At 44.7% G+C, this 10983-nt stretch overlaps 1 protein-coding gene across 1 annotated transcript in view; it reads right to left on the bottom strand.

Annotated features, from left to right (window-relative positions):
- Window positions 1-7250: 7250 nt before the first annotated feature.
- The window catches only part of CFAP221 (cilia and flagella associated protein 221), a 100714-nt gene continuing 96981 nt past the window's right edge, over window positions 7251-10983 (bottom strand). The window contains exon 24 of the mRNA XM_029933328.1: window positions 7251-7540. Within this exon, the coding sequence (XP_029789188.1) occupies window positions 7432-7540 (109 nt within the window). The 3' untranslated portion in view covers window positions 7251-7431. The remainder of the gene's footprint in view (window positions 7541-10983) is intronic.

Raw genomic sequence — 10983 nt, 5'->3', positions numbered from 1 at the left:
TGGTATGTTCTTGTCCAGGATGGGGTCCAGAATGATTTCCAGGATGATACATCATGCATGCATTTATTAGGTTGAGTCTCTGTGGGCATAACTGGACTTTCCAAACCTACGTGGGTTGGTTTTTTTTATAGTAAATCTTCCACAGTATTTCATTGCCTGGGTAGATTTGATGAGATGTTTCATCCTCTGCCAGGATTACAATCAATCTCTTAGCTGTTTGATTTGCAATGATCAAGTTTTGATGTTATATTCAAAACTTGAATACAGTATACACATACTTTGGGTTTGTTGGCACACTGTAAACATCATTAAAAAGTCCTACCTGCCTTTTTTCTTTCCCTTTTTTCAGAATGCCTCATAAGGTTGTTCAGGGAACTACTACTTTCTTTCGAATGCCATGATTGCCCCAATTTGCTCAGTGGGAACTTCTTTATCCTTTAAAGTGCCTTGGATCACTTTGGAGGCATACTTTCTTTCTGGCCACAAAATGATTTCCCATACCCATCTGAATGGTCCTGCTCCAGGATATAGAATCAGAAACTTTCCAAGCTCTTTGGTTCTGGGCACAGGGGAAACCCTTTTATTTGATACTGGGGGAGGGCAACAGCATGGCAGATGATTTGAAAGGCAGACCCAGAAAAAATATCATGGAAGGGGCACCTGGGTGGCTCAGTTGGTTAAGCATCCAACTCTTGACTTTGGCTCAGATCATGATGTCACGGTCATGAGTTTGAGCCCCCAGTTCAGCTCTCTGCTGAGCATGAAGCCAGCTTAAGATTTTCTCTCTCTCTCTCTCTCTCTCTTTCTCTCTCTCTCTCTCTCTCTCTCTGCCTCTCCCTCAGTTGAATGGATGCACACGCTTACTCTCTCTCAAAAAAAAAAAAACTCCCCAAAAACAACAGCAAAAAAGAAAAATATAATGGAATCCTATTATTTTTAACTCCAACTTGACTGAGTACTTAAACAAATCATGCTGTAGGATGAGAGGTTTTTTTCAGAGACACCTGCTTCCTTTATTGCCACAGTATACAAAATCATTTTTCTAGCTTTAACATGCCAAGCTGTACATTGTAATTTTGGCCCACAGAGACCAAATTAGATGTGGATCCCACTGGTAGGCTGCATTGAACACCCCCCTTCCACTTTCATGATCCAATTTGTCCACTGATAATCATTTCTCAATATGAGTCAGAAGTTGGGACTTGAGGTGGTGACTATCGTGTGGATAGTTTAATATCAGCTCATTGAGGGATACACAAAATGACTTTGTTTTTCTGATAGTTACTACCAACTGTGCTTAAACATCTGATTTCCTGCCTACTGGTGGGCTTCCTTAATGAGGGACTTAATGATGCACAGTCCAAATCTATAATTTGTCAGTCAATATCTGTCTCTAAGACAGTATCATTTTGGTTAAGACTCCGTTTCATTGTGTGTTTTAAAACTTCAGTCCCATATTTGACACAAGGCTGCCCCACCATGTCAGCATGCCAGCCCCAGTGTAGACTAGACTTGTATCTCCAACAGCTTGGAGTGCAGGAGTGTGGTCTGCTCTCTCTCCCATAGCTCTTTTCCTTGGGCTTACTCTTTTGGTAGGAAGGATGGAAGAAGAAACAAAGATCTTTGCTTACATGACTGCTTTCTCACTGGTGGTCTTCCTAGTAGGTCGTAATGTGGACAGCTGACCGTGGTAGTAACCAAGTTCCTGTCACCTTCTGTTAGCCCCTCTGCTAATCTAGCTTGATTTGTGGTGGTGGTAGAGGTAAACAGCACTGTGAGTCAAGATGAGGTTGGTCTTGGTAAGGGCAAGGTGGTTACAGGTCCAGAGTAATTAGCTGGAAGTGGCAGGATAGGCTCCAGTCAGGGCTTCTGTTGTTCAGGGTTGCAGTTGGAGGTAGAGTATCAGCCTGAGGCAGAGGCAAGTGCTTCTGGAATGTCAGAGTGGGGAGAATCTGCAGCAGGTTCCAGGCTCTGAGGTGTCAGAACAGAGCCTGGCATGAGGCTCGAACCCACAGGCCGTGAGCCAGAGTCAGAAGCCTAACCAACTGAGCCACCCACAGGTACCCATCTTTTAATGACAGAGTACTGGTCCCCATCTCCTGTTGGCCAACAACCTTTTGGTAAGGTGCTTGCTTGCTCTGACTGAATTCACTGTAAGAAGGAAGGGGAGGGGCACCTGGGTGGCTCAGTTGGTTGAGGGTCTGACTCTTGATTTCAGCTCAGGTCATGATCTCACAGTTGCTGAGCATGGGGCCTACTTGGGATTCTCTCCCTTCCCTCCCTCTTCCCCTCCCCTACTGTGCTTTCTATCTCAAAAATATCAATGCTATGAAAAAAAAACCCAACAATTATGAGGTCTCTACCCTGGAAGTAAGTGGTTGTCTCCTGGATAAAAAGGCCCTTCGGGATGTCCTCTAGAAAAGGTAGTTCTCCTTGCCTTTTTAAAAAAAAATTTATTCTTGATACAGAGAGAGACAGAGCATGAGAGGAGGAGGGGCAGAGAGAGAAGGAGACACAGAACTGGAAGCAAGCTCCAGGCTCTGAGCTAGCTGTCAGCACAGAGCCTGATACAGGGCTCGAACCCATGAACGTGAGATCTGACCTGAGCCAAAGTCGGAGGCTTAACCGACTGAGACACCCAGGCGCCCCTCTCCTTGCCTTTATGATGAACCCCTCTCGGCGATGCCATTTACTGGGCAAAGGGGAAATAGCCTATGACCTGACTGGGAAGGGGCAGCCTATGAGGTCTGGACAGAGACCCAAGATGGCGTCCTCCATCTTTGGAGGGGACATGAGAGACCGCTGAGTCCATGAGTCCATTCCCCACCTTCAAAGAGGCCCACATCCCAACCATTCCCAATCTTTAGCACTGACATGAACTCCTATTCCCAAACCCTGCTTGAAGAGAGAGATTCAGTGTTCTTTAGTGGAAGGTTCTCTTTCATGTGCAGTTCTCAGCCTAGCAGATGGTAGAGGGTGGAAGGGGAATTGAGGAAGGTGGGGTGGCAGGTAGGGACTCAGCTTCACTCTCTGAACAAACAGTGAGACGCTAATAATAGCCAACATTCATTGTGCACTGCACTGTCGTATCAACTAACTTAACTCCAAAACCATCCCATGAAGTTAATATCGTTATTTCCCTGTTTAATAAAAGGCAAGGAGGTTGCATAAACTTGCTGTATTTGCAGAAAGTACACCCTTATTTACCAAGGTGGGGCTAGATGGTGTCCTACATCCTTCCATCTCTGATGTTCTAGATTCAGAATTCATTTATTATCTTCGAGTAGTATTTCTCCTATAGCAAATATTCTCCATAGACATACATGTCCATAAAAATGTAAATGGATATTAGACACAGAGTTTTCATATTTCTTTCATATTCATTTCAATAAATAAACAAACAGTTATTGAGGGCCTGTTCTGTGCCAGACATCTTGCTGTGTGCTCGGGACACAGAAATGTGGCCTTGCCCTTGTGGAGAATCATACTATCTGATTTCTTTACATACAAACTGATTGATTCTAGAGCTATGAGATTTGCTAATTTGTGCTTTTTCCACATTACATTATTTTAAAGGACAAATAATTAAGTAAAATATAAATATTATTCTACAACACTTGGAAACCCAGAATCTGGAAATTTAAATAAAAAATGAGGAAATATAAAACAGTAAAAATTTCCATTGATTTTTCACGTGGTAGAGAGAAGAGTGCATTCACTCAGGCAGCCTGGGCTCTGCCCAATCCTGGTTCTTCTGTTAATTGGGCAAGTCCATGAACCTCTCTGGGCCTCAGTGTCCCCATTTATATCAGGATACTAACAGCCAGTCTGTGTGTCTCAAAAGATTGTAAGGATCATTGAGAAAATACTTCACAAACTGAAAGTCTTAGTATAATTTCTTGTGGAATGAAGCAATGGTAGTGAATATTCCTGAACGTTCCTTGGTTTTATATTCTTCGGCTTTAGAGAGGAGATGGGATAATCTGAGTAAATGCAAGTGACAAGGAGCTAGTGGGTCTTCAGAGCCTGCTGTTTAACCCTGAGCTTTTCACACCACCCCCCCACTATATCCACAATCCTTAGGGAACCTGGCTAACTGATCCGATAGGAAGCCCCCAAACTTGATGTGGTCAGTGATTCCCCTGAAGGAACTTCTTCTATGGGGTTGATCATGGAAGACATACATGTAAGGTTTCCTTGCCTTTTCTCATCTAAAGGTGGCCTGAGGAAAAAGAAGCACAGACCATAGTCCGTCTCTGAAGCTGGTTTGTTTCATGGTGAAATCCAAGGCTGCAGCATGCCATGCGTGGGAGACAGAGGAGGCCTTTCTTGGGGGCATCCACCAGGTGGCACCAGATCCCCCGTTCTTTCAGAGGTGCCCACAGCCATAGGCTATGTTGGGAAGGCAAGGAGAGAAACCAAAGAAATTGGCCCTAGTTTACAGGTGGGGCAATAGAGATGGATGTAAATACATGCACTGACAGCAGCACAGGTTCGAAGCCTGGGAACAAGCCCTGAGCAAGAAAGTTTGCACAAGTAATACAATGCTGGGTACCCAGGAAGAAAGGGGGAAGGGGTGGGTGAAGTCAGCCCAGGGCTTCCTAATTGGGGGGCTGGATGTGCTGATGGAAGTGGTGCTGAATGCAGATGTTGAGGGAAGCAATTCCCTGAACAAGCAATGCTGCCCCACCCCCTCCTCAGTAATGGCCGGTGCTAGGTACCCAGAGACGAGAGACCTAGTCCCTATCTTGGAGGTAGTGCGGTCCTGGAGAACCAGAGGCCCCGGGAGACCTGGCCAGGAAACGGAAGGCAGGAAGGTGCATTAAGGGCACAGGTACAGGGGTACACGAGGGGGCCGTGTGTAGGGAACTTCCGAGTGCATGTGGAGGCAGAATATGGATCCCAGGATCAGTCCTTGGGAGATTTATGAAATCTACCAATTCAGAGGATAAACCAGAAACCAAAGGGACTGGTTACCCACAGGGTGCATGTGAAGGGGGTAGTAAGATGAGGAGGGAGGGTACCTGCCCTGAGCTGTCCTTTTGTGTAGCTCTTGCCCTCACAACCATGGTAGTGCTCCACATACACACCCCACCCCAAATATAAACAAGTAATTAAACCCACATGGATGTGGGGGAATCAGAAATGGCAGATAAGCCGTAACAAATGAGCCTAACTATATCCCAAATATATGAAATAACCACAGTGATAGTAGAGAAAAAAAAAACAAAAGAACTTTGGAAAACTGCATTTTATTTAGACTCTGTAATGCTAATGACAAAAAGAACCCAAATAATATAATCTAGTTAAAAGATGTGTTTCTAGGGGCGCCTGGGTGTCTCAGTTGGTTAAGCGTCCAACTCTTGATTGTGGCTCAGGTCATGATCTCACGGGTCGTGAGTTTGAGCCCCACATCAGGCTCGGTGCTGACAGCATGGGGCCCACTTAGGATCTCGCCCTCCCTCGCTCTCTGCCCCTCCCCTGAGCATGCTCCATCTCTCTCACCTCTCTCAAAATGGATAAATAAACTTTTAAGAAAACTGTTTCTCACAGGGAGATTGGTGAGCAGTTCTGACATTCCTTCCTGGATACGCTAAAAGTGAACACGTAAGTGATAACTGTGCAATCCCTGGAGGTGAGAGAAGTCACAAAGGAGGGAAAAGGAAGCTGAAATGAACTCGACGTGCTGGATTCCGCCCTTTTGGGCCAGCAAAGGCCTGGCATGTGGTGGGCTCCAGGGAAAAGGAGTGTGTGGTCTTGTTCTGAAGCCTGCCTCTGCCTCACTCGACTCTCATGTTAACCGCTGCCCCTGTGCCGTTGTGCGGCCCTCCCATCTTGCATCCACCCTGCATCTCCCCCAGGGCTGCCGGGTGTTGAGGGGTGTCAGCAGATCCAGTAAATAAAAATGTAGGGTGCCCAGTTAAATATGAATTTCAGATAAAAATGCATTTTTTTTAGTGTAGTATGTCCCAAATAGTGCATGCCCTATTGGACATGCTTACAGTAAAATATTATTTGTTGATATTTGAAATTCAAGTTCAAGTGGGAGCTGTTCTATCTGGTAACCCTAGTTTTGAGGAGGAGTTGTGGCCTCTGCCTTGTGCTGTTGGAGTCTCCCTCTCCCTGGGGCAGTCTCCACTGGGACATGGTGCGTGAATGAGTGACGCAAATTCTGTTTTGCACAGGGGCTGGGAAGAATACTAAGGGGGAGCCGCTAGGGGGCTCAGTCGGTTGAGTGTCCAACTTCAACTTCAGCTCAGGTCATGATCTTATGGTTTGAGGGTTTGAGCCCCGCGTTGGGCTCTCTGCTGACAGCTCGGAGCCTAGAGCCTGCTTCGGATTGTGTATCCCTCTCTCTCTGTCCTTTCTCCGCTGGCTCTCTCCCTCTCTCTCTCAAAAATAAAGATTAAAAAAAAAATGTAAAGAACACTAGAGAAATGTGTTTCACAGACCCAAGCTCACTTGTGTCCGTGTTATACTGACAGCAAGGAAATGGTCATGAGCAACATTTAATTGTCTAATGTATCTGAATGGCCTCAAACATATTTAGGTCCTGTCCCTAAAGAGTTTTGGTTTCGTGATGGAAAAACAAATCCCAGAAAAAGTGTCAGAATCAATGAGTTAATGAAGAGCTTTTTAAAAACTGTACGTAGTCTGATAACAGCTACGCACAGAAAAAGGCATGGAGGGAATACATCCAAATATACTTGGATAATTATGGGTTCTTATAACCCAGATGTCATCAGTCTTACCAGCTTCTGCACTTGAATGGAGTCGTGTTAACAAACACAATCAAAACCAAAGACCCCACAATCAAAACGGTTTCGCTGATGCGTTCCCAGAGACGCCTGGCCCCTTGGCAGGGACCTTTTGCCCCGGTGTTTCCTAGAGTTGCCAGAGGGATATTTCCAGTTGCTTACAAGCTGGTCTGCTAGCTCAGTGGCTCCCAGTGTCTCTGGCATTGCTAGCCCCTACTTGCTAGTGTCTGCTGTCCCACAGGTGCCTGGTGAGCCAGGTCCTCACCAAGGCTGGGACCCTCAGGGGCCGCGGGGGCTGCTTCCGTGCAGAGGTGAGAGAGCAACCCTGCTCTGAACCCTTCTACCTCCGGCCCCCGGCACCTCCAAAAAGGGCTCTCGGGAACAGCCGTTAGTTAGTACCGCTTTTGGCTCTCAGGCTGGTAGCCCATGACTTACCCAAGAAATGTGTGTGCCAGCACTAATTCTTGCACCAAGAAGTTTCTGACACTGTCGTCCCCCTAGTGACATTTTATTTTTAAAAAGAAAGATTATTACTGAAAAATACATACATTGCCTACATTTCAATTTTATCCTCTGGAAAGCTGAATTCCAATGATAGCTAGGATGTAAATGGACACAAGGGACCGCGGGGAGCAACAGAAAGTGGACAGGAGGGACGGATGGCCTGGCGATTTTACTCTAGAATCAGGTACGAGTTGAGAGCTTTCTTCTGCAGAGTCTTCATCTCCTCCAGCACCTTCTCTCCTGTCTTCTCCGCTGGCGGGTCTGGTCCTTTGGCTTCCCTGTGTATCAAACACCCGACAAGGACACATCAGGGCATTTGGGAAGAGCTCCAGTCACCTACCCACACCCTTCTGCAGGCTGAGGACTGCATGGATAGCTGGAGTACATGTTTTTATATATGACTGATCACACATATATATACATATGTGCACACACATAAGTATATACATAAATGTGTATGTGTAACTATGTGTACATATAAAAAACTATATTTAGCGATAACTTAGTTACCAGTGAAAACACTTGGCTGATACATGATTCAAACCTGGCTTCCAATCTTAGCTCTGCGCGTTTCTTAGCTCCGCCAAGTTCCCTAATTCAGGCTCCATTTCCAGATGTACAGACAGTGGTAATTCCCATCTCCTGATATTGCCAGGGTGAAATGAGAAATCACTCCTAGGCATCTCAGCGCAATGTCTTCTGAATGCTCAGTCAGCATTAGATGCTTCCTCATGTTTGTGACTAAAGTAGATGCGCCATCTCTCCGACTCTGACGATGGTTCCGGAAGTGGGGGAATCAAGAGCGAGGGGTCTGCACCTGGATCAAGTAGTGGCTGGCGGGAGCCCAGACTCTCGCTGTGCGTGGCAAGGGGGTGCTGGTAGGAGTTTCCCAAGATCTGGGAGGGAATGAGCCAGTGCATTCGGTTGAAAGGACAGATGTCTGATGATTGTGAGCTCAGCTAGATGATGTGCCTCGATCAGAGAATACAATATCAACTCAAGTGTTTCTGGAACACTTTCTACACAGGGTGAAATGTAAAGTTCTGGCAAATGCCTGGCAGCTTTGAGAAGGCAAAAATATCAAAATGAAGAATTAAAATGTTCCCTAATGTATGTTATAAAAATATTAGATGGTATCATTTAATGGAATCAATCTTAGGGGTGCCTGGGTGGCTCAGTTGGTTGAGTGTCCACCTCTTGATTTCAGCTCAGGTCATGACCCCAGGGTCATGGGATAGAGTCCCACATTGGGCTCCATGCTGAGCGTGGAGCCTGCTGGAGATTCCCTGTCCCTCTGTATCTCTCTCTCTCTTTCCCTTCCTCTGCCACTCTCCCCTGCTCATGGTCTCAAATAAAAAAAATTTAAATATATATAGGTCATGTCTAATGGCTGATTGATATTGTGAAAAGCTTGAGAAGTATCAAATGATGTGTCACCAGCTAAAGTCACCCCTCACAGTTCCTTGGACATTTTGCATGATTCCCTTTAGGGGCCCAGAGGGCTGACATCACCACCAGGGCAGCAAAGAACCTCTCCAGTTAATTACAGCTGTTGAGGGAGAACACGCGATTCTTTGCATTCAGGAAGACAGAAAATTCCAGAAACCAAATAGAAATTATACACCACTGATGGGTGATAGGTTCTGTCTTCTGGTTGCATGCGTGTCTGCCGGTGAGGACGGCGCCTTCTGCCCGAGGTGGAAGAAGGAGAGGGAAAGGAACGGGTGAAGACAGAGAAGACAGAACGGCTGCGGGCACTGCTTGATGGGAGCTGGAGCGAGTGTGAACCAACGGACTTTCTAAAACTGTCGATGGGACATCAACCTGTCGGAATACTTCGCAGCCAATAAAATAATCATGTTGATAAGGTTGACATGTGAAAACATGTACATAAAATAATTTGAACAGAAAAATAAGTGATTTTAAAATGCCACGATATGTCTATTGAAAGTGGGTAAAATGTGTGTTTTTAAAAACTTTTTAAAGTTTATTTAGTTTTGAGAGAGAGAGAGAGAGATAAAACCTCTCTCCCCCCCATATCTGTGTATTTTGAAAAAATTAGAAGCTAATTTGATGTACAGAACTGTTTAGAGTTCACTGTTTATTTTTGTGGTAAACTACATTAAAAAATGCCATTTTGTGTAAATATATAAAGTATTAACTTCAATTTCATTTAATAGTAATTGGTAATTGGGTGGCATTTAACATTTGCTCTGCAGTATAAAGGGTGAAAAACCACATTTAAGAGCACGTGAGCAGAGAGGTATTAGATATTACTCCACGTGACAAGCCATTGCTTGTCCAGGGGCAAGTTTTAAATTAGTACAAAAAGGGGCACCTGGGTGGCTCAGCCAGTTAAGCAACTGGCCCAGGTCATGATCTCATAGTTTGTAAGTTCAAGCCCCATGTCGAGCTCTGTGCTGACAGCTCAGAGCCTGGAGCCTGCTTCAGATTCTGTGTCTCCCTCTCTCTCTGCCCCTCCCTGGCTTGCACACTCTCTCAAAAATAAATAAACATTAAAAAAAAATTTAAAAAGAGTCTTCTAAAAATAATAAGATAAAATTTTTTAAAAAGCTTTTCATTATTAAAATAAATTTTTAATGCTTATTTTTGAGAGACAGAGACAGAGCATGGGGAGGGGAGGGGCAGAGAGAGAGGGAGACACAGAATCTGAAGGAGGCTCCAGGCTCTGAGCTGTCAGCACAGAGCCCGACGTGGGGCTTGAACTCACATGACCTGAGCTGAAGTCGGAACCTTAACCGAGTGAGCCACCCAGGTGCCCCCAAAAAGCTTCTTTTTTAAACTCTCGGTCAATTGTTTGAAACCTGAAACAAATGCAGTGCGAAGAGTATTCTGTTTGTTGAGGTACACGAGGTTTGACAGGCTGTGTCGTGTAACTTATTTTATTGGTAATTAACTGATTGAAACAGGCTCACTGAAATTCTATTTAACATTTTTTATATCCTAAATTTTCTTTTCCCAGAAACGTCTCAAAATTTTCCTAGGAGAGTTGGTTGCTGGAGGCCTCTGGAACCATCACAAACACACCAAAGGGACCCCACACTAAGACATGTGGGGGGAGCTCCTTTCCAAAAAGACAAGGCCGCCCCAAACACTCCAGTTACGTGATGAACTGAGAAACTTATCACATATCTAAGAGAGGGTAATTATCCATAGCGTATGAGAGACTCACATCTCAACAACAAACAGATAAATGCTTCCTACCAAAAAGGCAAAGGGAGTCCCTCATTAAAGAAGAAAAACAGCGGATAAGCGTGAAAAAATAGAGAACGTCATTTGTAAACACAGAAGTTAAAATTAAGACCATGAGAAGGTCCTTTTTGAATCTATCCTATTGCTAAAGAAGAAAAAAATGATAGTTTTCCATGTTATTCAGGGCATTTGAACGTCGGCAGTCCTGACCTCTGAAGGTAGGAGGTGTGTGAATGTACTCTGGCAATTAGACTATATATAGTAAACCTTAACGTGCACATAGATCTAGTACTTGTGTTTCTAGGAATTTATCCTAAGGAAATAGTCTGGTAAGTTTGCAAGGAATTATGGCACAGGAGGTTTACTGTAGCACTATCGCTAACAACAAAACACTGAAAAGCGGGTTGGTTAAATTATGGTGAAATACAATGTATACCTATTTTTAAAAATACATGTTTATGGTAGATTGGGAAATAAGAGTGCAGAAGATGAAACACATGATTAAGGT

Source organism: Suricata suricatta, chromosome 3, assembly GCF_006229205.1.
Source record: "Suricata suricatta isolate VVHF042 chromosome 3, meerkat_22Aug2017_6uvM2_HiC, whole genome shotgun sequence".
Taxonomy (NCBI): Eukaryota; Metazoa; Chordata; class Mammalia; order Carnivora; family Herpestidae; genus Suricata; species Suricata suricatta.
This window is presented reverse-complemented; position numbering and strand designations above follow the sequence as displayed.